This window comes from Galeopterus variegatus, unplaced genomic scaffold, assembly GCF_000696425.1.
Source record: "Galeopterus variegatus unplaced genomic scaffold, G_variegatus-3.0.2 Scaffold10525, whole genome shotgun sequence".
Classification (NCBI taxonomy): domain Eukaryota; kingdom Metazoa; phylum Chordata; class Mammalia; order Dermoptera; family Cynocephalidae; genus Galeopterus; species Galeopterus variegatus.
In genome coordinates, this window is record NW_007736636.1 from 6537 (window position 1) to 33203 (window position 26667).

Sequence of the window (26667 nt, forward strand, 5' to 3'; positions counted from 1 at the left end):
GGGAGCGCCGCCGCGCTTCCCAAGCAGCGCACTATCCAGTGTGCCACCGGGCCGGCCCAATGTGTGTATGTTTTATCTGTAAAGTTAAATCTCTGAGTTGCAAGGTAACACAAAATACTCAGTTTTAAATGTCTCAGTAAACAAAGATAAATTACAAGAAGCAAAATCAGAAAAAATTCTGGTAAGTTTTATTATAAGCAAACATCCAGTAAGGCAGTTATGGGGAAATAATAATAATCCAGTAGTGGTCAGTTATAACTCAGGAAAGGAGATGGAGACAGATACTCAGTGTGAAACTATGGCCTAGAAGAATATAAAAGCAGCTTAACATTCTCCCTGGATTAAGAATAATATTGGAAATATAAATTAGATATTGCATTAAGCTGTGAACAACTGAGACACAAGAAAAATAGCTTCACATGTAAGGATTTATTCTCTTAAGAATGTTTCTGCTCCATTACGGTTTCCATCTTTAGGGCCACCTTATGACCCAAGATGCTCCAGAAATCATCTCTATTTTGTTGCAGCCAGTTGATTGAGTCAACTCCCTTCACACAGACATCAAGGATATTTCAGTTTCCCTTTGGATCTCACTTTATAGAATTTAATCATACCAGCTGCAAGTCAGGCTAGGAAATGTAGTCTGTAATCTGCAGTGGTGATATCCAGCTTGCAGCTGGGGTTCTGAGATTTACCAGCAATCTCTATATTTCTAGAACCTAGCAAGGTATCTAGCCTATTGACAGTGCCCCATGAATGTTCAGGGACTGAAGTTTTCTTAATGAACTTTCCTAACATAACTGACCTCTATTTGCCTTACTTGTCTTGGAACCTCAACCTTTCCTTTGGGACTTTTGGGTCTGACCTATCTCGGAGCTATTGATACTTATAAGGTCTAAGTTTCCTTTCCTCATCTACTTCTGTCCTTTTCAATGTTTTTCTCATCATTCCCTTCTTTATTATCCCTCACTCAAATGTTGGGTTTTTTTCCCCCTAATGGCACTTTGTCAGCCAAAGAACTCTATAACTATGACTGTAAAGAATAATTGAAGAGATTAAATAAAAATACCTAAGTAAGCTGATCAGTATAAAATCCTGAACTTTTTCTCTCTTTCTATAAAATATTTTAGACTATAATTAACCAGGTTATTATTCGGTTTTCTCTTTTATTCTTCCATTTTCTTTTCAATATTTTAAATCAATAGACACAGAGATGCTTAATATTTGCTACACAAAATTTTGTGTGTGACTTTATTAATATAATGAAAATGGAAGTATATAAAAAGGAGTGATGTGGACATTAATAAATATGGATGGTCCAGTACACATTTTTGAGAAAGCAAGAACATTTTATGAATCTAATATTTTTCAGTACCACCTTAGAATCTGAGCTAAGTGTTTGAAATGTATTTGTATACAGGAGATGAAAATTATATTAACAATTACAAATTAAATATATTTTAACTTTTAGAACCCTGGATATGCTGGGCGCCAGGAACTACCAGCACACATTTTTGAGAAAGCAAGAACATTTTATGAATCTAATATTTTTCAGTACCACCTTAGAATCTGAGCTAGGTGTTTGAAATGTATTTGTATACAGGAGATGAAAATTATATTAACAACTACAAATTAAATATATTTTAACTTTTAGAACCCTGGATATGCTGGGCGCCAGGAACTACCAGAAAACTTAAAAATCCAGTTTAGAACTGTTGCTATGATGGTTCCTGACAGACAGGTATGCACCAGGATTTAAAAGCATACTATTATTTATGTTCTTTACCTATTTTTCACTAAAGTTGTTGAAAAATCTCACTGTGTTAATTTTCAGATCATTATGCGAGTTAAACTTGCAAGCTGTGGTTTTCTTGAAAATGTTGTCTTGGCTCAAAAGTTTTATGTTCTTTACAAACTCTGTGAAGAGCAACTTACTAAACAGGTAACTTTATATATCTGTTGTTCCCCTAGTTATAGAATTTGGTTTTTCAGTTTGCAATTTTTCCTTGATAGATACTAATCAGTCAGTTAAAAAAACCTCATTGACTCTCTTCTAAAATGTATTTACAATTAATTTGATTATGCATATTATATATATTGGTTACATATTTTTAGAACCTTTTTATTTTGAAATAATTTTATTCATTTTACAATAAGATTCACAGGAAGTTGCAAAGAAATGTACAGGAGCTGTATACCCTTTACCCTGCCTCCTTCAATGTTGATATCTTGTAACTATAGTACAATAACAAAACCAGAAAATTGATACTGGTACAATCCACAGAATTTATTAAGGTTTCACCAATTATACATGCACTTGTATGTGTGTGTGTGTGTGTTTCTGTGGAATTATGTCACATGTATAGGTTTGTGTAACCACTGCCACAGTGAAGATAGGAAACTGTTCATCACCACAAGGTTCCCTCACACTATCTCTTTATAGCCACATCCATCTCTCTCTCAAATTCCTAACCCATTGCAGCCACTAATTTTTTCTCTATTTCTTTCATTTTATTTCAAGAATGTTATATATGTGGAATCATATAGTATGTAACCTGTTGGTTATGCATTTAAAATCTGTCACTCAGACTGTATCATTCTTGAAAGATTTTTAAAATTTAAACGTATTGATTTTACATATTTGTGGGGCAGAGATTTATATTTCAATACATGTATACAATGTGTGATGACCAAATCAGGGTAATTAGCATACTCCTCATTAGAACACTTAATCATTTCTTTGTGATGAGGACATTCGATCTCCTCTCTTCTAGTCATTTGATAACATGCAGTAAATTATTATTAATTATAGATGCCTATAGTTCACCAATAGAACTTATTTTTCCTATGTGGCTTGTTTGTGTCCATTAACCAACTTCTCACTATCCACCCTTGCCCCCTTCCCACCTCTAGTAACCACAGTTCTGCTCTCTCCTTCTGAAAGTTCAACTTAGTATTATTGTTTATTTATTTAATTAATTTGTATATTTTAGCTCCCAATTATGAGTGAGAACATGCAGTATTTCTCATTCTGTGTCTGGATTATTTCACTTAACATAACTTTCTCCAAGTTCATCCATGCTGCTACTAATGGCAGAATTTCATTCTTTTTTTATGGCTCAGTAGTATTCCATTGTGTATATATACAACATTTTCTTTATCTAGTTGTCCATTGATGGACATTTACATTGGTTCTGTATCTTAGCTATTGTGGATAGAGCTGTGATAAACATGGGAGTGCAGGTATCCCTTTGACATAATGATTTCCATTCCTTTGGGTATATACCCATCAGTGAGATTGCTGGATAATATGGTAGTTCTGTCTGTAGTTGTTTGAGAAAACTTCATGTTGTTTTCCATAATGGCTGCACTAATTTACAGTCCCACCAACCGTGCAGAAGGGTTCCTATTTCTCCGCGTCCTCACCAGCATTTTGTTATTCTCTGTCTTTTTGATAATAGCCAGTATAACTGGGGTGAGATGATATCTCAGGCTGGTGTTGATTTGTATTTGCCTGATGTTTAGTGATGTTGAGCATTTTTTCATGTTATCTGTTGGCCATTCATATGTTTTCCTTTGAGAAATGTCTATTCAGCTCCTTTGCCCATTTTTTAATCAGGTTTTTTTTTTTTACTGTAAAGTTCTTTGAGCTCCTTGTATATTCTGGATATTAATCCCTTGATGGATGTATAGTTTACAAATATTTTCTCGCATTCTGTAGGTTGTCTTTTCAGCCTGTTGATTGTTTCCTTTGCTGTGAATACTGTAAAGTTCTTTGAGCTCCTTGTATATTCTGGATATTAATCCCTTGATGGATGTATAGTTTACAATATTTTCTCGCATTCTGTAGGTTGTCTTTTCAGCCTGTTGATTGTTTCCTTTGCTGTGAAGAAGTTTTAAGTTTCATATAGTCCCATTTTTTTTCTTTTGTTGCCTGTGCTTTTGAGGTCTTTTTCATAAAGTCTTTGCCCAATCCTACATCCTGAAATGTTTCCTGTATGTTTTCTTCTAGGAATTTTATAGTTTCACGTCTTATATTTAAGTCTTTAATCAATTTTGAGCTGATTTTGGTATATGGTGAGAAATAGGAGTCTAGTTTCATTCTTCTACACATGGATATTTAGTTTTCCTAGCACCATTTATTGAAGAGGCTGTCCTTTCCGCAATATATGTTCTTGACACCTTTGTGAAAGATTAGTTGTTGTAAATATGTGAATGAATTTCAGGATTCTCTCTTCTGTTTCATTGATCCATGTGTCTGTTTTTATGCTAGTACAATGGTGATTTAGGTACGATAGCTTTGTAGTATATTTTGAAGTCAGACAGTGTAATACTTCTGGTTTATTTTTTTGCTCAGGATTGCTTTGGCTATTTGGTGGTTTTGTTGTTCCATATGAATGTTAGGATTGTTTTTTCTATTTCTGTGAAGAATGTCATTAGTATTTTGATGGGGATTGCATTGAATCTATAGATCACTTTGGGTAGAATAGACATTTTCACATTAATTCTTCCAATCCATGAGCATGGAATGTCTTTCCTTTTTTTTTTTTTTTGTCCTCTTTAATTACTTTCATTAGTGTTTTGTAGTTTTCATTGTAGAGATCTTTCACCTCCTTGATTAGATTTATTCCTAGGTATTTCTTATTGTGGTTGTAGCTGTTACAAATGGGCTTGCTTTCTTGGTTTCTTTTTCTGCAAGTTTGTCAGTGTATAGAAATGCTACTGATTTTTGTATATTGATTTTGTAGTCTTTAGTCTTTTCTATATATAGGATCATGTCATCTGCAAACAGGGACAATTTGACTTCATCTTTTTCAATTTGGATTCCCTTTGTTTCTTTCCCTTGCCTAATTGCTGTGATTAGAACTTCCAATACTATGTTAAATAGCAGTGGTAAGAGTGGACATCCTTTTCTTGTTTCTGTTCTTAGAGGAAAAGCTTTTAGCTTTTCCCCATTCATGATGATGTTAGCTGTGGGTTTGTCATATGTGACTTTTATTGTGTTGAGATAATTCCTTCTATACCTAATTAATTGAGAATTTTTATCATGAAGGGATGTCAAATTTTGTCAAATGCTCTTTCTGCATCAATTGAGATGATCGTGTGGTTTTTGTCCTTCATTTTGTTGATGGGGAGTATCATATTTATTGATTTGCATATATTGAACCGTCTTTGCATCCCTGGAATAATTACCACTTGATCACGGTGTATAATCTTTTTGATGTGCTGTTGAATTCTGTTTGCTCGTATTTTGTTCAGAATTTTTGCATGTGTGTTCCTCAAGGATATTGCCCTGTAGTTTTGTTTTTCTCTTGTGTCTTTGTCTAATTTTGGTATCAGGGTGATACTGCCCTCATAGGATTAGTTTGGGAGAATACCTGTTGGTATTAATTGGTATTAATCAATTAATTGGTATTAATTCTTTAAAAGTTTGGTAGAATTTGGTGATGAAGCCATCTGGTCCTGGGCTTTCCTTTGTTGGGAGACTGCTGGTAAGTGATTCAGCCTCATTGCTCATTATTGGTCTCTTTGGGTTTTTTGTTTCTTCTTGGTTCAGTTTTGGTAGGTTGTAGGTATCCAGAAATTTATCCATTTTCTCCAGATTTTCAAATTTGTTCTTTTATAGTTGTTCCTAATAGTCTCTAATGATTCTTTGTATTTCTTTAATATCAGTTGTAATGTCTTCTTTTTCATTTCTGGTTCTTATTTGGTCCTTCTCTCTTCTTTTCTTAGTTTAGGTAATGGTTTGTTAATTTTGTCTCCTCAAAATAACTTTTTGCTTCACCAATCTTTTGCATCTTTTTTTGGTCTCTATTTAGTTCTGTTTTGATCTTTATTTTTTTCTTTCCATCTACTAATTTTGAGATTGGATTGCTTTTGTTTTTCTGGTTCTTGGAAGTGTAACATTAGATTGTTTATTTGAAATTTTTCTGTTCTTTAGATATAAGCATTTACTGTAGTAAACTTCTTTCTTAGTACTGCTTTTACAGTGTCCCATAGGTTTTGGTATGATGTGCTTTAATTTCAATTTGTTTCAAGAAATTTTTTGAATTCATGCTTAATTTCTTCTTTGACCCATTGGTCATTTGGGAGCATGTTATTTAATTTTCATGTATTTGTATAGTTTCCAAAGTTTTCCTTGTTATTGATTTCTAGTTTTATTCTGTTGTGGTCTGAAAAGATACTTGATATGATTTCAATTTTTTTTTTCTTTTTTAAAAAAAGATGACTGGTAAGGGGATCTTAACCCTTGGCTTGGTGTTGTCAGCCCCACACTCTCCCAAGTGAGCTAACCGGCCATCCCTGTATAAGGATCTGAACCCGTGGCCTTGGTGTTATCAGCACCACACACTCTCGAGTGAGCTATGGACTGGCCCTGATTTCAGTTTTTTAAAATTTGTTGAGACTTGACCTGTGGCCTAACAACCTGGAGAATGTTCCATGTCCTGATGAGAAGAATGTATATGCTGTAGTTGTTGGATGAAATGTCCTGTGAATGTCTGTCAGGTCCAATTGGTTTAAAGTGTAGTTTAAATCCAGTGTTTCTATGCTGATTTGTTGCCTAGATGATCTATCTGTCCAGTGCTGAGAGAGGGGTGTTGAAGTCCTCAACTCTTATCATATTGGGTGTCTATCTCTCTCTTTGGATCCAGTAATATTTGCTTTATATATCTGAGTGCTCTTGTATTGGGTGCATATATATTTATGATTGCTATATCCTCTCATTGAATTGAACCCTTTATCATTATATAATGACCTTCTTGTTTCTTTTTATAGTTTTTGATTTAAAGTTATCTCATCCAATAAAAATGTATCTACTCCTGCTTGGTTTTGGTTTCCATTTATATCATATATCTTTTTCCATCCCTTCACTATTAGTCTGTGTTTGTCTTTACAGGTGAAGTAAGTTTCTTGTAGGGAGCATATAGCTGTGTCTACTTTTTAAATTCATTCAGGCAGTCTGTATCTTTCAAGCAGGGAATACAATCCATTTACATTCAGGGTTATTGAAAGGTATTACATTACTCCTAGCATTACTGAAAAGATATTTAAAGTATGAACACTGTATCATAAAACTTGATTTTTCCAATGGAATAATCATTTTTCTGTCAAAGGAAACATTGTAGAATTGAACTAATAAAACTTTGCAGCTCGATTACTCCAAAAGTATGGCAAAGTTTCCGAATATCTACCTTTATATGTTGAGTGAGCCTATGTTTAGAGTTTTTCAATTAAATAATCTTTTTTCCCTCTTTTCTCATCTTAGGTTCATTATGATTTTGGGTTGAGAAATATTCTATCTGTATTGAGGACACTTGGATCTCAAAAAAGAGCCAGACCAGAAGATAGTGAATTAAGCACTGTCATGAGAGGACTAAGAGATATGAACCTTTCTAAATTGGTATCTTTCTTCTCTGAATTAAATTCTTTTCTGAGATTTTGACCTGATTTTTTTTCTATTTGGATAACAAGTGGGTATTGGCTCATGATGAACTAAGAGCACTAATAATTGCAAGGAGAGTGATGTGGGAATCTACCACTGTGTTTCCAGAAGAAGACAAAAAACTCCATTACCCATACTCCGTATGACCAATGTGGGCTGGAAATGTCTCCTCTTCTCAGTTGTGTGCTGTAAAACAGGTCACTGGTGGGCTTCAGCTCCTAAATATCAATCACTGCCACTCTTAGAGAATGGTATTCTTGAAACTCCTATAAGTATTCAAGAAAGCAGCAGAGAAGCCCTGGAGAGAATAAGGAGAAATTAGAAGGGATCAGAGGTTGGGAATGGGGGCAATCTGTGTTTTAAAGATGTAGCAAATAAGAATTGGAGTCAGTTGACTCAAACCTACTGCTCACAAGAAAGGCAGAACACTGTTCTAATGAAAATTTCCAGCCAATGTTGGATGAAGTCATGCAGGGTTATGGGTATTTTCCTAATTTAAACAAAATCTTTATACTCTATTCTCATGGGGTAGGGACTATAAATTGCATATTGTTGAGGTTAATATGAATACCAGAATGTGAAAAGCCAAGTATTCATATGATAAAGTAATGAGGGCAAACCTTGGAGCAGTAGACTGACACTGGATGGTAGAAGACATTGAATGGCAAGGAACTTTGAGTGCAATGTGGATCTAGTGGTGATATTCAGGGGAAAGTACTAGAGGACACAGTCTGATTGGGAGAGTAATAAAAGATTCTCTGGGCATGAAGTGGTAAGTGCTATGCACATCCTAGCTAGATGATAAATGTTTGTTGACTGAATGAGTAAATGTATTGTAACCTATGCCACTCTAGGTTGATGAAGATGAACCCCTGTTCCTCAGCTTAATCAATGACCTGTTTCCAGGATTACAATTGGATAGTAATAGTTATGTGGAACTGCAAGCTGCAGTAGCCAACCAGGTTCAGGAAGAAGGTTTGATTAACCATCCACCCTGGAACCTGAAACTTGTGCAGGTAAAAAATTTAAATCTATTATCAGTATAACAATAAGTGTGTGTTGCTAAAAATCACCATTTGATTAGAAGAACTCATGATTTTAGTATTACTTGATGTAAATGTTGAAACTAAAATGTTTTAATTTAAAAACACCATATATAGATCACTGTAAGAAGAGTTCTCATGGGGATGTTTTTGCCATAGGGAGATAATATGAATTTGCCCTGGCTCACAGTAAACAAGCAATAATTTACTGTGGTTGTTACTTACACCCTGTGAGAAGGCTGGACAGTAACCAGAATCTCAAGAACAGTTGGGATGGGATAGTAGGTTATAAAATCCTGTGAGATGGAACAACTGAACTGGCTTCTTGCCCAGTCTGGCAGTATTGACCACAGCTTGGTGCCTTAGTGAGGCTCAGAGCCTGAGGAATCTGGGAGAGTTACTTTGCTCCTGCTGTGTGTGTGGACCTGTTGTATCCTTCATCTGCACTAAAACTGGAATCCTTTGCCTGCATCTGTTGGTATCTTTGTGTCCACCACATTTTATCCTTGTGACAACCACCCAACTACTTTATCAGCAGAGTCAAACACTTGTTTCGCAGACAATCAGGATTAAATCTCTGTGTGCTTGATGCTTTGAGGGCATTCTCCAGGGCTTTTGGAAAATGAAGGAACTGACATTGTGGAGCGTGTTAAAAACATTTGAAAACTAATAATTCTTAACTTACTGTCCTTGCCAGTTTAAAAGGTGTGCAAGTACATGACACATATCCAAATCTTACAAAAACTATTTGGGGAAATTTTTGAGTATTTTTCATCATTCATGTGTTGGAAACCAAAATTTGTTTTTTTTAAATTTTTAAATTTATTTTATTTTATTTTTTTGTCCTTTTTGAGACCGGCCGCACCACGCTCAGCCAGTGAGCGCTGTGAGCACACTGGTCATCCCTATATAGGATCCAAACCCACGGCGGGAGCGCTCCTGCGCTCCCAGCGCCGCACTCTCCCGAGTGCGCCACGGGCTCGGCCCCCAAAATGTGTGTTTTAAGAAATTTTCTGGGAAAACATTATTTCACATATGATATGCATACAGTATACTGAATATGAAAATCCTAGTCATTTCAATGGGTGGGGACTAGAATATTATGTTTTTTGTCGAAGTCGATAACATTACTCTTGAATGTAATGTTGTGGCTAGTGTCTGTTGCTCTTAAACTACAGGTCACAGTACTAATACATTTCTATCCAAAATGTTAGGAGAATAACTCAGATTCTACCTCTAATCAGCTGTGAGACCTCTGGCTTCTTATTTTGATTAAGAAAACTATAGACAGGATGTTGTAACAGACACTGCCCATACTTGTATAGTATGTCTCCTTGAATCCTGTTACCATTTCCACGTGCCACCTCCCCAGCTTCCAGGTACTTTTGCTTCTAAGAGCAAAAGGAGGACTGTAGCCACTTTTCTGGCAGGCACAAACTCCCAAACACCTGGGAGATTATTTCTCACCCACCCCCAAACCAGCCTCTCCTTGGTTAATGGATGATGGAGTAGGAAAGTCAAGCTTCCCTGCTTCCAGTCACTGAGTCCCCTGCAGGATCAGGCTTACGTCTGCCCTCTGCAGGACTTTGTCCTCTGTCACACCTTGTTTGGCTTCTTCCCATTGCTGTGTTGTTTCCCCCACTCCCTCATCGACTTCTCTTGGGAGCGCTCCCTGGATAAATCACTTGCACACAAATCCTCTTTCAGGAGGTACTTCTGGAGAACCAGAAGACCCATGTGAAACTTGGGTCTTCACTGGGATGCTTTGTGTTGCTGCTTTTCCCCACTAAGGGGCGACATCGTCACATTGGATGCAAAGTTTGCGGTAGAAAAACTGCTGGTTAACCTATCAGCAAACCAAAATCACAAGGAATGGTAGTTTGAGAAGCAAAAACAAGATTCTCAATTAATTATTTCCAAAATATAACTCAATTTTCACATTCTCGTACTTCATCACTTATATCATTTTATAATGTGGTGCTAATTTGCTTTCCACATCTAGTAAAGCAAAAAACATTTTTACATCTTGGTGAATTGGTTACTTTAATGAAGAGCTTATTTAAAGGCCTGTAATTTTCAGCTAACTACTATGAATGGCAGCATGAGACTCATGACTTGCGCTTTTCAATTTATCATTTAAATGTGTAGCTATATGAGACGTCTCTGGTACGCCATGGCTTGATGACTCTTGGGCCCAGTGGTTCTGGGAAGACAACGGTTATAACAATTCTCATGAAGGCATTAACCGAATGTGGAAGGCCTCATAGAGAAATGCGAATGAATCCAAAAGCTATTACTGCGCCTCAGATGTTTGGCAGACTGGACACTGCTACCAACGACTGGACAGATGGGATTTTTTCTACTCTGTGGAGAAAAACATTAAAAGCTAAAAAAGGTATACACAAACCCTCCTTTGTGATCATTTTTTCCTGCCAGTTTATTAATAAGACAACATTTAAAAATTTTTTTGTTTTAATTTTTTGCTGATGAAAAGTGATATTTTTTGTTTTGGGGCTGGCCCGGTGGCGCACTGCGCTAGTGCGCCGCTTGGGAAGCGTGGTTGCGCTCCCGCCAAGGGTTTTTTTGTTTTAATTTTTTGCTGATGAAAAGTGATTTTCTGTTTTAATTATTTGCAGGTGAAAACATTTTCCTCATTTTAGATGGCCCTGTGGATGCCATTTGGATTGAGAACTTAAATTCTGTGTTGGACGACAATAAAACTCTCACATTAGCTAATGGAGATCGCATTCCCATGGCCCCTAATTGTAAACTTTTGTTTGAAGTCCACAATATTGAGAATGCCTCTCCTGCCACAGTTTCCAGGATGGGCATGGTCTATATCAGCAGTTCTGCTCTCAGCTGGAGGCCAATATTGCAGGTGGGGAAGATGGATGTGCAGAAGTATGCTCAGTGTCTTTCCATGTTTCACTTTCTTAATAAGCAGAGATTCTGTTTCTTTGCTGCAGGCATGGTTGAAGAAGCGCACTGCACAGGAAAGTACTATATTCCTGAGTCTGTATGATAAAGCATTTGAAGATACATATACATTTATGAAACTAAACCTCAGTCCCAAAATGCAGCTCTTAGAGTGCAACTATATTATGCAAGTAAGATTTTTTTTTTTTTTGTACATTCACTACTTTGATTTTGAGATTTTTTTCCCTCACTCAGTTGCAGCTTACAGACATCTAAAATAAAAAATTCATGCAGTCCGTAGAAATCTTTTTATATTGTGGCTGTGAAAGCGCTCAGAATTTTGATTCCTATTAAGATCTTATTAATGATTTTACTGTCCTTTCTTTATTATTTTACTTCCTAGAGTGCTGTTGTCAGGGGAGGAATAATAAACTCCCTTTCTTACTGTCAAGTTTAGTAACCTGTCTCAGAAAGACAAAATAATAGCAGTTTTACAGAAAAGTACAAAAAGAAGCTTGTGACAATCAGGAAAAATTGGCTGGCAATCTTGGCTTTGCAAATTTAAAACATATCAGACAGGGAAAACCTTTAAACAAAAATCCCCTGAAAAGTAATTTGTAGTATTTTTTTTCCATACTCAGTTTTCCTTACTAGTTTTGGAAAAAACAGAACAAGTAATAGATTTTTAAGGAGTCTCCTAATTGTAATTTCTAGGTGCTCTCTCATTATCCATTCTAGTGCTTTGATTCCCAGTGTGGGGGCAAGTCGGTGAGGGTGGATAGGTTAGAAATAATATGTAAGGCCCAAAGCAATGAATTATTATATTACCTTTAAATACATAATATAAGAGAAAATTGTATCGAGATAATTTTGTTTTGAGGATGTCTTATTGTAGTATATATTTCTTTTTGATGCTGTATTTTCTTAAAGGGCCATATAGCAAATATTTTAGGCTTTTGCACAATGCTCTGTCTCAGCCACTCAGCTTTGCTGTTGTAGCACAAAAGCAGCTAGAGACAATGAAGAAATGAATGAGTGTGACTGTGTTCCACTAAAACTTTGTTTACCAAACAGGTGGCTAGCCCCTGGGGCTGCAGTTTGCTAAGTCTTGCAAAATGTTAAAAAGAAATAATATCTTTGATCTGGAAAATTTGGATAACCAAACTTTAAAATCAGAAGCTACCTTAGAAAGCATCTGGCCTAGCTAGGCCTTTAGCTTTTCATATTAGGAAACTGAGACTCAAAGAGGTTAGTGGCATGAACTAGGGGTAGAACCACACTTCTAGTTCCCAGTTCAGCATCCTTTCTGCTAGACTATGCAGCCTGTCTAAAGCAGGATGGCCTTCCTTCTAAGTGCTGTTGGCATTAGGACAGTGATCAAGCAATATCTTGAGATATATTTGTTTTCTTCTCTCTTTCCTGCTTCCTTTTAATTTTATTATTAGTAAAAACTTTTTAATTAAAAAATTTATTTTATTTAAATTTTTTTCAGTCTCTCAATCTTCTGGAAGGTTTAATTCCCTCCAAAGAAGAAGGTGGTATTTCATGTGTTGAACATCTTCATAAATTATTTGTATTTGGCCTAATGTGGAGTTTAGGAGCCCTTCTGGAACTGGAAAACAGAGAAAGGCTTGAAGCCTTCTTACGACAACATGAAAGCAAGTTAGACTTACCAGATATACCTAAAGGCACGAATCAAACCATGTATGAGTTTTATGTTACTGATTATGGTAAGCACACTGAATTATACCTTAAGTGAAATGACTTTTTTTTTAATGGAAAGAATATAAACTTCCATGAACTCTTCTATGGGGAAACGTTAAACCAGTTATGAAAAACATAATTGTTGATAACATTTTAAAAGGGCATATTTGTGAAAGATTCTAGAATTTTGCACATTAGCCATACCAAGAACTGGAATAGAGACTCCTGACTTCTCCTCCATTGGGAGTGGACTAAGTAAAATCTGGCATAAATAAGTTAGCAATAGCTCTTACATTGTCTGCTCTCTAATGCTTAAAGAGTAAAGGTAGCAGTGTAGAGAACACAAATTCTTCACGATGCAAAGCATGATAATGCATGTAACAGATCAGTCCCACAGCTTCCCTGTTGGAGATGTCAGAATGAGTAGAGAATTAACCAAGCAGGAGGGATCCTACTTACATGTAGGATCCCTACTTACATGTAGCACCAGACTCGTCAGGTCCAGTGCTGTCACCTGAGTACCCAGCCCTTCATGTGTGGCAGGGCCAGCTCACCTCTTTTTAAAAGAAATGCCCTTGAATTTGTTGCTTTTATCCAGAGCCCAGGCTCTAAATCTTCTAAACCCCAGAGAGGAAAAACCATGCTTCCTAAAACCTGTATTTATCTCTGATTCCTCCTAAAGTCTCTAAAACAGCAAAGGTTTCTTTTTCTTTTCTTTTTTTTTTTTTTTTTGGCTTTAATGTATAAACAAAATGGGAGACAAGACAGCAATAGCAAAATTTTGAAAGGAAGAAAGCAGAAAAGTTGCAATCGATTTAACACCGGGCAAAGGTAAATTCTAAACTGGCAGTGGGAAGAGTTGAGTAGCAATTCAGAGTACATCACAAAACTTTCAAAGGACTCAGGAACTGGAAACTGGAAAAGTGGATTTCACAACCAGAGGGCCGATTGTAGGTCTGTTTAAGAAAAAGACCTTCTGGTCCTCTTTCAAAGCCCTGCTGCTACAACTGCACCTACCCTGCACTGGCAAAAGACTGAAGCATTATTGTTTGGAGAGTGTAAAACAGAGGGTTTTCTAGACTTGGGGGACACCAGGCACATTTGAGGGTGGGAGAATCATACTGAAAATGGGGATTAAGTGAAAGTTTGTGTTTGAAAGGGCCTTTATGAAGAGACTGAGAGAAATAAATTTTTTCAGCTGGCAATCTTTAACCAGAATGACCAATAATTCTACAGCCTGTGATTAGATGCTTCTGCAGGTTTGAGATGACAAAAGGAAACTCTAACTCAAAATGTAAACTAACAATTAAATGAATCCTGAACTCTCGATATGAATTTTCTCAGAATCCAGAGCCGAACTCCTCCAGAAAGCTGCCTTCTAAGCAACCCACAATTCTGTCATGTTTGAAGGTTCTGGCACTTCCCTCTGAACATGTTGTTCTTAATCAGAGGCCAGGCACCAAATTATTCAGAAAGTGAAGATTCATCAGCAGCAATTTTTCATCCCTGATGCAGCCATGGTTAGGGGATTGAGATGGCACCCAATAATGACGCCAATTAAATAATCACTTTCCTCTGTAATTGCTACATTTCTTTAAAAAGTGGTCCACTGGCATTTTCTTCCATGTAGCTAGCACTGGTTCAATAAGTTTAGATGGTGGTGCTTTCTTGGTTTTATTGGAGATGTCAACAAAAGGTTGACAACTATCTAGACTCTCATTTTTTCTTCAAGGAGGTCCCAAGATAGTTTGTTGACTAAAATGTTGAGGGATTGCAGGCATCCAGTCTAGCTTCCCTAAATAGCTACTTTTGATGAAATTTATTTGCCTGGACATATGAGCCCATGAAATGAACCAGAATGTTACATACTTAGTGGTTATATTGGGCTCTAATCTATCTATTCCAGATGACTTCTAGCCAGTCCTTCATTAGGTCATCCTTCATTCATCCTTTTTTTCTATGAGATATGAAATATCATTGTCAAGAGTGAAAGAGGGGACATTACTACAGAGCTTACAAACATTAAAAAACAAGAAATGAATATTAGAAACAATTTTACAAAAATATGTTTGACAATGTAGATAAAATGGATAAATTTCTTGAAAGATACAAACTACCATATATCATCAAGAAGAAAAAGATATTGCACATTGTGATGAATATAGTTAATAATAGTGTATTGTACATTTCAAAATTGCTAAGAGAGTAAATTTCAAATGTTCTCACCACAAAAAATAAGTATTTGGGGTGATTGATATGTTGATTAGCCTGATTTAATTATTCTACATTATATTTGTAAGTCATAAAATCACTTTGTACCCCATAAATATATACAATTATAAATTGTTAGTTTATAATAAAATAAAAAATAAAATAAAAAAAGAAAAATAGGTATCCTAAGTAGCCCTTTATCTCTTAAAGAAATTGAATTTTCAGTTAAAAACCTTCCCACAAAGAAAACTCCAGGCCAGATATCTTCACTGGTGAATTCTCCCAAATAATTAAGGAAGAAATAATACCAATTATACACAAAGTTTTTGAAAATATATAGAATTTATAATAAAAAGAAACACAGCCCAACTTGTTTTATAAGGACATTGTTACCCTGATACCAAAATTAGAGAAAGACATTGCCAGAAAACTTATAGACCAATATCCCCCAGGAACATTGACTCAAATTTATTAATACAATTTTAACATATCCAATACAATAGTTTATAAAAAGTATAACATATTAAGTCCAAGTGGGCTTTTATTCTAGGAATGGAAGGTTTGATTAACATTCTAAAACTGATAAATATAGTTTACTATATTATACTAGAAGCCAAACATATCTTACAGGCATCTAAATAGATGAAGAAAAAGCTTTTGACAAAATTTAACACCTTTTCTTGAGGAAACTCTCAGTAAACTAGGAATAGGAACTTTATCATTTTGATAAAAACACCTACAAAAAAACCTACAGCTAACATACTCAGTGGTGAAAGACAGAGTGCTTACTTTCAAAGATCAGAAGCAAGGCAAGGATGTCTTTCTCACCTCTATTCAACTTCTATTCAATATTGTACTAGAGGTTCTAGCCTTGCAATAAGAGGGGGAAAAAATCAAATACTTATAGATTGGTAAGGAACAAATAAATCTCTCTTTATCTTCAGATGACATGACCATTTGTGGAATCTTCAAAAAATGTATTAGAACTAGTTAATGAGTTTAGCAAGGTCACAGGATGAAAAAGCCATATACTCTAATAAATTATATCTCTATGCGCCTTCAACAAACAATTGGAAATTGAAATTTGGGCAAAAACCATTTAAGATAGCATCCAAAAATGAAATACTTAGGGATAAACAAAATATGTGCAAGATCTGTATATTGAAAATAAAAAACTGTGCTGAGAGAAATTCAGGAAGCCCTAAATAAGTGGACAGATAAATAATGCTTATGGATCAGAAGACTCAATATTGTTAAGGTGTTATTTCTGTCCAGATTGATCTATGGATTGAGTGCAATAACAGTGAAAATCTTAGTAGGTTTTCATTGTTGTGGAAATTTAGAAATAAATTCTAAAATTTATGTGGAAGTGCTAAGTGATCTAGAATAACCAAATCAATTTTTAAAAAGCAAAGTTGGAGCACTCACACAACCTGATTTCAAGGCTAACAAGAAAGCTATAGTAATCGACATAGTGTGGTATTGGTGTAAGGATAAATATATATAGATCAGTGGAATAGCATAGAGTTCAGAAATAGACCCACACATATACAGATCAGCTGATTTTTGACAAAGGTGTCAACGTAATTAAATGAGGAAAAAGATTGTCTTTTCAACCAGTAGTGCTAGACTGTCCAAATGAAAAAAATAAAAAATAAAAAATAACCTGACTGTTACACTGTCCGCAAAAATGAACTCATGAAAAAATGAAAACATGAAATAGAGGTTATTACTCCAATGATAAATATTTGCTTTGTTAATATTCTTTGTATGCTTTCTTTCTACAAATTTTGTGTACACAGTAACTTTTTTGGTACAATCCTGAGTCATTGTGTAATGTTTTGGAAAACATTTAAAATAGCAGTTAAACTCAACAATGCAATACCAACAATGAAAGTAATTCAGTTTAAATGGCAACAACAGGAACAGCTCAGATCAAATTTGCCTAGGCCACAGCAGTTGTAAGGCATCATAGGTTGTAAGACATCCAGAGATGCTAAAATGTAAATAAATTTTTTTTCTTAGAATGTATGAAGTGTGGTAATAATTATTATCACAATAATATCAATCAGTAAATTAGTAGTTACGGTAAGTCAGGAGTCCAGGCATTATCCTACTGTACTACACTTTTGGGGCCAGGTTTGTTTTTCCCATTTTTCATGGCAAACATTCTATATCCAGTTATCTCTTGTCCCTTTTTTTGGTCTTCCCCATCCTTTCAGTTGATGAAGCTTTCCTGTAAGATACCAATCATGTCGCTGGTTTTACCACCTGCTGACTCTAATTCCATTTCAGACCAGGTCTCTCTAGATGAACGACTTAGCAATTTAAAACTAACTTTATAAAGAGGCCAAACAAATTTAAATTATAAATACCACAAATATTAGATAAGCAGAATATTAACATGTTTTAGGAAAATGTTTTAACTGTTTATGTGGTTCTATTGTATTCTGAGATAACTTTTGAAAAATTCAGTTTTATTAAGATGAAATTTTACTCATTGTATAGGTGATTGGGAGCACTGGAATAAGAAACTTCAGCCATATTATTATCCGACTGACAGTATTCCAGAATATTCATCAATTTTGGTTCCAAATGTTGACAATATTCGAACAAATTTTTTGATAGACACCATTGCAAAACAAAACAAAGTAAGTTTAATAGATAGTTTCTTGGATGATCACAAACCATGTAAGAAACACATCCCTTTTCACATACTACAGATAGAAAAAATTAAACAACAACATAAAGGCCTAGAGGTATTGTCATTTGAGGGAGACATTTTTGGCAAATGAATCCCAGGTCCCAGGATACAACTCATTCCCTTAGGTGCTGACTGCCCACTTGGTAAGGAAAGCGGGTGTCTGCTTACAAAGTCTCTTTCATTCTCCCATGGTCACTTGAATATTCAACCATATTTTCTTCCAGCCCTTTTATAGTATACATTTTACATTTAAATCTTTAGGATTTATTTTAATGTTGGTGTAATTCTAAAAAGTAATTTAAAGTTGGTTGTATTAATTTATAGAATGCAAGAATAGTCAGTAGAACCAGAAGATGTTTGAAACTAAGCATGTTATAACAGTCTTCAACATAATTATCCTGTGATTTTGCAGGCTGTTTTGCTCACAGGAGAGCAGGGAACTGCAAAAACTGTAATGATTAAGGCCTATTTGAAAAAATATGATCCTGAAGTACAGCTATCCAAAAGTCTAAACTTTTCATCTGCCACAGAACCAATGATGTTTCAGGTAAAATCCACCATTTGCTATGGGAATAAACATATTAAATTTCTAACGTGGTGGTTATAATACAATGTGTATGCATATAAAATATTGTAATAAATGTATAATATGTGTATATATCTCAGAAGAAATGGTGCTGCGGTTGGCACTCAGCTACTTAACCTTCCAAAGGCTGAGGTTGAAGCCAAACCCAAATAGCATATTTTGGCTTACTATTGAGGCTAAAGTTGAACTTTGGAGCATATCTATTTTAATATAAATGAATGATTAACATTCCAATAACTTATTTTTAAAAATGTAACAGTAAATATTTAATAATATAGTTATTAAATACATAAATTATATTCTGCTCTGGAAATATGCTCATCATTTTAGAGATATGGATTAAAATCTGATGCCTAAGACAAACTATTTCTTTTTTGCTAGAGAACAATTGAGAGCTATGTGGACAAGCGAGTGGGAAGCACATATGGGCCGCCAGGAGGAAGAAAAATGACTGTATTTATTGATGATATTAATATGCCTGTGATTAATGAGTGGGGAGATCAGGTATGATTAAAATATCTTATGTAGATGGTACTTAATCAGTATTTTTAGTAATATATAAAAACGTCAGTATCATGACCTACATGATATTAAGTCTAGCAACAATTCTCAGTCTTTTATGACTTCTCTGTTGTAGCTGGCATTCTCCCTTCTTAAAATCCCTGCACATTTTTTTGCAACGACTCTCTCCAGTCTCTTTGGCTCCTTGACTTTGGTGTCTTTCTCTCTTGCTTCTGCCTTTCTCCAGAGTTTCAGCCTTGCTCTAGCCTCTTACTCTAATACTCTCTTTGAGGAGTAACTGATGTTTAAAAAAAGCATGCATTTATTTATTTTTAAATTCTGCCACACACCATGAACCTAGTTGTAATCATCGATCGACCTGAATCACTCCCCATTAGAGGACATCAGCAATGTTGCCAGAATTTGGCATGCTTCTGGTGGGATCCCCAACACCCGTTTCCCACCAACATACACTACCTCATCAACACTATCTACCATAAGTCCATCGGGACAAGTACCATCCTGCTCTTTATCCCTGTTCACCTCAGTGACCACTAGAAGCTCAGCAGTCATCCTGAGATGAATCCCCAAACAGGTCTGCTTGGCCCTTCTTTGCTCCAAGGTGGATGGACCTCAGCAGTTCCTGGAAGGTGGGGAGAGTGGAGGCATGTTTAGATCTGGTCCATCCTTACCTTCTATAAGTTGAAGAGCTCCTGAATTCACACTCATTTATCCAACTAGAGATGTCCAGACTCATTTATCCAACTCACTCATCATTGGTTCTGTGGATCTCAAACTTAACATGTCCAAAACTTGTTCCTCTGACAGTCTTCTCTACCTCAGGATAGCAGATCCACGTTCAATCTGTCAGGAAATTGTGTTGGCTCTATCTACAGGTTATATTCAAAATTTGGCCACTACTCATCAGCTCCATTGCCAGCCACTGCCATCTCTCTTGTTGGTTGTTACAAATGCCTCTTCATTGTCTCCCTGTTTCCTTTGTCCCTCAGTCTGTTCTCAATTCAGCAACCAATTAAAACATGAGTCAGATTATGACACATTCCTCTGCTCAAAATCCTCCAACAAGACTCATGGAAGATAAATGCCCAAATCCTTACCATGACCCTTGCACACGCTGGTATGATGTTTACTCAGCGCCTCTGCGTTCACTGTTTGCTCTGCCTAGAATGCTCTTCCCGTAAATATCTAAATGGTGTGTTTTCTCACCTCCTTCAGATCTTGACTTACATGTCATGTGAAGTGAAGCCTCCCCTGCTCTCCGTATTCAGTTGCACTCCTGAGCACCTCCTATTTCCTTTCTCTGCTTTATTTTCTCCGAAAGACTTATACCATTTTATTTGCATACAAACATGCATATGTACCTTTTGTCTCCCATAATTAGAATGTATGCTCTGTGACAACAGGGATTTTTGTCTATGCTACAAGAGAGACTGGCAGACAGTAGTCATTCATTAAATGTTGATTGAGTGAAAGAGTGTTATATTTGAGGTGCTTCTGTGCCATTTACTCGGAGATGCCTGATAGGAATTTGAATATACAGGTGTGGAGCTTGAAGGGAATCTGAAGTTAGAGTTACAGACTTGAGATTCTTTAGGATATGGGGTTGAGGTGGCATCCCCTGGAACAGTGAGAAGAGAAAAGGGCCAAAAATGCAACCCTGGAGAACAGCTACATGTGAGGGATGGGTGGATAAAGAGTGGCTTGGAAAGTGACCCAGAAGACACGAAATGAACCTGGGAAAAAGTGAGCCTCTGAACTCAAGAGAAGAAAAATTTTAAAGGAGAGTGTTAGCAGTGTCAGAAGCTACAGAGAACATAAGATAAAACCCCATACCAAAGCATTCAGTAATATGATATTGAGGGCTCAGGACTGAAACCATTCTATATTCTGATCTAAAGTATTTTGATGTGTTAAAGGATGTCTATAGCAAAACTTGTAACTCTGAGTACTGTTGTACTAAATATCTCATAACTCACCTCTCTAAATTTCTTTGAAAATTAGTTTTATCATTATGCTGAAGGGCACATTGGACTTGCATCAGACATGTTTAACTTAGGGCTTAGAGATCATGCATGGCATCGTTTAAGTTAACATTCCCAAACACTTCATTGATAAGAGGTGAATGTTTTCTTCTAATCTTACCTGTACTATTTAATAGGAGCTGTGGATGAATATAATAGTGATATGGTACTAAAATATTACTGTGTAAATTTCAGATAACTAATGAGATTGTGAGACAGATGATGGAAATGGAAGGAATGTATAGCTTGGATAAGCCTGGAGACTTCACTACTATTGTTGATGTGCAGCTTATAGCAGCAATGATCCACCCTGGAGGTGGTCGAAATGATATTCCACAACGTTTAAAAAGACAATTTACTGTGTTTAATTGCACATTACCTTCAAATGCTTCAATAGACAAAATTTTTGGTATGAATATTCTTGGTGTTTAATTTTTTTATTGCATGACATAACGGACATAAATCATGCAGAACTTTAAGAGATAAAAAGGCTCTATCTGATATAGGGTTTAAATATCTGGAATGGAAGGCTAAATACTGGGAAAGAGGGACTAAATACTCAGATGACTCATGTTAATAGCCTATTCTGAGACTCAGGAATATTTAGAAATGGGCTTGTTCAAGGTTGTTGTTAGAGATAAGGGAACCTTTGTGTTTTGGTTTTCTTGACGTGGTTAATCAGAGAAATTTGGGCTAATGAGTGAAAGTACAAAGATCATAAAAACATATTATACAAAGTTAAATGTAGCACTTTGATATGTTAATGAAAATGAGATTCTTGATACCAAATTTAGGCTCACATAAATTGTACCATCAAAACTTGAGTATATACATGAGAACAGACCCATGCATATAAAAACATTAATTACTTGATATAGCAAGCACTGTAGATCATACGGGAAAGGGCAGACTTTCAATAAATGGAACTGGGACAGTTAGTAATTCTCATGGGAAAATAATTGAAATTGGACGCCTACCACAAATGATGCACAAAATCAGCTACAGATGGATTAAGGGCCTAAATATGGAAGATGAGACTATAAAAAGTTTGGAAGAAGATACAGGGAAGTATATTAATGACCTCTGAGAAGGAAAGGACTTTTTAAATGAGACTCAGAAAGCACAAAAATAAAAAAATGATAAATTTGACTAGATTAAAATTAAGAATTTCTCTTTAAAAAAAACACAAACACAAAACTTCAAATGGGTGGAAAGACAAGCCACAAAGTAGAAGAAAAAAATTTCAACACATATAATAACCCAAAATTAGTACTCTGAATATTTAAAGAAATCTTACAATTTCTTCAAATCAGAGAGAAGCAAACAACCCAATATAAAAATGGGCAAAAACCAAGGCACTTTAAAAAAAGGGGCTAAATAGCCAATAAAAAAATGTAAAGGTGATGAACATCATTAGTATTAAGGAAAATACAAATTTTAAAAGGCCAGTGAAATGTCTTTTTGTACCCACTAGATTTGCAAAAATGAAAAATTCTGACAAAATTAAGCGTTGGTGAGAATGTGAAGCAACTGAGGCTCTTGTCCCCTGCTGGTGGGAGCGTAAATTGCTACAGCTGGGATAACAACTTGCCATTATTGCTGGTAAAGTGGAACATGTGCACATCCCAAGCAGTTCCACTCCTATGTATATACCAGTTTACCCTTTTTTTCCTTTATGGTTTGTTCTTTCTGAGTCTCACGTAAGAAGTCCTTTCTAACCTGATGTCATAGAGATATTCTCCTGTATTTTCTTTCTTTCTTTCTTTTTTTTTTGGCAGCTGGCCAGTACAGGGATTGAACCCTAGACTTTGGTGTTATCAACACCGTGCTGTAGCCAACTGAGCTAACTGGCCAGCCCCTCCTATGTTTTCTTTCTCAAATGCTGTATGGTTTTGCCTTCTATATTTAGGTCCTCAATCCATCTGTAGTTGATTTTGCACATGCACACCAAGAGACATACAAGAATGTTCATAGAACATTGTTCATGATAGCAAAAACTTGAAATAACCTAAATATTTATTGCCAGTAAAATTGGATAAATTGTGGCACAGGCACATAAAGTAATGCTACGCGGCAGCGAACATGAACAAACACAGCTGTGTGCTTCGACATGGAGGAAGCCCAGAAACATACCGTTGAATGTAAGAAGCGAATCACAGAGAAATGTATAATTCCATTAAATTAAATTTCAAAAGTTGAAAGAAGTTAAAGTTTAGAAACGTAAGTGGTGAAGGTATAAAGAAAAGTAAGTCACAGATTACCAAAGTGGAGTAGCAGCTCCCTCTGGAGGAAGGAAGAGGTTGTGAACAGGAATGCACACGGGTTTCTAATGTACCATGGCAATATATTTCTCAGTCTCTGGTCTGTACATGAACGTTTGCTTGTTTGTTAAGCTATTTGACACACTCTTTAGTATGATTGATATATTTTAACAAATATGGAAAACTAACCAACCAACCAGGAACTGAGGCTCGGAGAAGTAAAATAACCGCCCAGTCAAGGCCACTGAGCTGGTGCATGGCAGAGTTGTGGCGCTAATCCCTATTTCCTGATTCCAGATCCCATGCTTCTTGTAATACATTTGTCCCACAGGAAGGTGGAAATATAGAATATAGGATTTCAGGAAGCAAGGGGGCCTTACAGGCATCTGGCACAACCAACCACAACTTTGGAGGGCAATTTCATGTTTCCCCAAGGCAATTCTTCTTCAGTCTGTGCAAAGGAACCCCAGTTTCTTTCGAATGCTCCACCCTTCAAAAACCTGAGCAGATATTCGTAGTCGTACTCCTCTAAAAATACTTTGCTCAGAACTGAACATATTACTTCATATATAGTCTCACTGGAGTGAAGTAGAATAAATCTCTTTCTATAGTCTAAATCAAAGACATTTTAAGACTTTAAGAATAGTCTATAAACCTGCACAACTCAGTCCTTCCTGAGGGTGATTATGTCAGTCAGTGTGCTGGGTGTTCCCTAAAATTGGTTACGTATCTAGCTCAGGTCAGGATGTTGACTGCAGGTCAGCAACCAATCCATGTGACCTTGAACAATTTGCTTTACCTGTCTGGGCCTGACCCCCTTCTCTGTAAGATGAGGGAGTGGCCTCTAAGCTCTTTTCCAGCTCTCATACACTTCAGAGTGAATGCTGATTTACAGACACTAGAGGCAAGTTGCCTGGGTTCAAATCTCAGATTTGCCTGCATATAAGCTGTGTGAACTTGGGCTCATATTAGAATGGTGATGATGATGATGATGATAATGATAATATCTACCTCTTATTCTTTATCATAGGGTGTTAGGAGGCTTAAATGAGTTAATACGTATAAAGTACTCATCACTGAATGCTAAGCTTGGCTGGCCCCACTGCAGACTCCCAGTCTTAGCTAATCCCTTGAGAAAAATTCTTAACATCACCATGATAATATCTACCTCTTATTCTTTATCATAGGGTGTTAGGAGGCTTAAATGAGTTAATACATATAAAGTACTCATCACTGAATGCTAAGCTTGGCTGGCCCCACTGCAGACTCCCAGTCTTAGCTAATCCCTTGAGAAAAATTCTTAACATCACTCAGCTTAGTCAACCTTGTAATGACTTATTCACTGGCATAAACATGTACTTTGTAATCTTTAAGTCGCTTGTACCTTCAAACTTGCTTATCTTTCAGGAGTTATTGGCTGTGGATACTTTGATCCTTGTAGAAAGTTCAAACCTGAAATATGTGAGATGATTATGAATTTAGTCTCAGTGGGCAGAGTGCTGTGGCAGTGGACTAAGGTACGGAATTGTTTGTTATTAATAATAAAAAAAGTCAACTATTATTCAGCCTAGTTCTACCTCATGGCTTGTTAAGTTATCATAACATCATATGTGGTAGTGTTTTTTGGAAAAGACAAATTAGGTGCTCACATAGATTTATGACACCTTTTTCTTCCAGGGAGCAAACATTCTGTCTGAATGCTGCTTTCCATGTGTATGCGATATTGCTATAAACCAGACACAACCTGCAAGATAAAGTAGAATTTTGCTGAAATGAGAACACTGCTTTTCTACTTGTTACTCTGATTTATAACTGTTTGTGTGTCTGTCTCCTTCCACCAAATTATGTCAGACACTCCAATGTTTATTAAATGACCTAATATGTGGATTTTCAGATATTCTCAGCTAACTAAGACTTGCAGTCTAACATGTCTGTTTCTCTCAGGTGGAGCATGAATTAGTAGATGGATGAAAGGTTCTTTCACTTTCACAGAATAGGCTAGATTTTAATACGCATGTCAGTGCCCTAAGTAAAGCTCAGCAAATCTGTAGCTGCTACAATATGACTTAAGGCAGTACTCATGAAAAGCAACTAAATGGAGATCTGAGATAAAAATAAGGTTGATATATTTGCCAAAAAGTGGCGAAGGAGGTAAGATTAGTTGTCGCAGTTCACTATACATTCATTAGGCCAATTACACACATGTGGGCAGGCACCAGTGTGGGGTAGTTGCAGTTGTCTAGCAGCAGGGCTTTGGAAAGAGGATGAGGAAGTCTTTTTCTTACACAGACCTACAGTCAGCCCTCTGGTTTTTAGTTTTACCTTCACCCCAGTTTCCAATTCCTGAGCCCTTTGAAAGTTTTGTGATGTAAGCTGAATTGCTCTTCAACTCTTCCCACTGCCAGTTTAGGATTTACCTTTGCCCAGAGTGTTCAATCAATTGCTACTTTTCTGCTTTCTTGCTTTCAAAACTTTGCCCTTGCTGTCTAGTATCCTGTTTTATTTATCCTTTTGAGTTTATGCATTAGCCTGTAAAAATTACAAACTCAACGGGGTCCTTTTTCAATATAGAAAAGGCTTGTTCTTCTATAAGGCATTCGCTTTACCGAATTAATCCTGAATTAATTGTGTGAGGAGTTTGCTTTGTGTCACCAGAATTATCATTGTTTTCACTTTCTAAAATGATGCTAATGATATCAATTATGATCTTTGTTCATGGCCACCAATGCTTTCCATCCGTAGAGCACCTCAAGTTTGTTTCTTAACTGGCATCTCTCTGGGTAAGAATGTGCTATTGTTTTAGCTTTGCCTTTTTATATTCTAGAAGTTGGTAGAAATAGTAGGTAAATTAGCAAAGCAGAACAAAGTCTTTCTGCTCAAACAAAAAACCCCCCAGAAAAACCACCTATTACTTACAGCTACTTGTCAGACTTGCCTGCCAGTTTATTATGGATATACAGATATGTGAGAGAGTGTTGGAATTTGGATCCCCACAGCAGAATCCAGGTTCTGAAATGCAAATATGTTTGTGGATATCAAAACACATCAAGGATATTAATAAAAACAATCTATAGAAGACAGTCATTATTGACTTTAGATGTGAACATTCATTGTTCTTACCTGCATGACAACCAGTTCAGTTTTTTGTTCTGACATATTTCGTATATACACTAGTAAAGTTAACAATGATTAGAAATGATTATTCCCACAATTCACATAGTTCTTAAGAACTCAGAGAAGTGACATATTCAAAAC

At 36.1% G+C, this 26667-nt stretch overlaps 1 protein-coding gene across 1 annotated transcript in view; it reads left to right on the top strand.

The window, feature by feature from the left end:
- Positions 1-26667, top strand: part of LOC103610057 (dynein heavy chain 8, axonemal) — a gene marked incomplete at both ends in the record, with an annotated part of 55510 nt that overhangs the window by 3161 nt on the left and 25682 nt on the right. Inside the window, 13 exons of the mRNA XM_008594294.1 lie at positions 1655-1741; positions 1835-1942; positions 7268-7402; positions 8299-8460; positions 10636-10882; positions 11124-11365; positions 11454-11594; positions 12896-13133; positions 17827-17969; positions 18435-18569; positions 18990-19112; positions 21347-21560; positions 24820-24929. Coding sequence (XP_008592516.1) covers positions 1655-1741; positions 1835-1942; positions 7268-7402; positions 8299-8460; positions 10636-10882; positions 11124-11365; positions 11454-11594; positions 12896-13133; positions 17827-17969; positions 18435-18569; positions 18990-19112; positions 21347-21560; positions 24820-24929 — 2085 coding nt within the window. The remainder of the gene's footprint in view (positions 1-1654; positions 1742-1834; positions 1943-7267; positions 7403-8298; positions 8461-10635; positions 10883-11123; positions 11366-11453; positions 11595-12895; positions 13134-17826; positions 17970-18434; positions 18570-18989; positions 19113-21346; positions 21561-24819; positions 24930-26667) is intronic.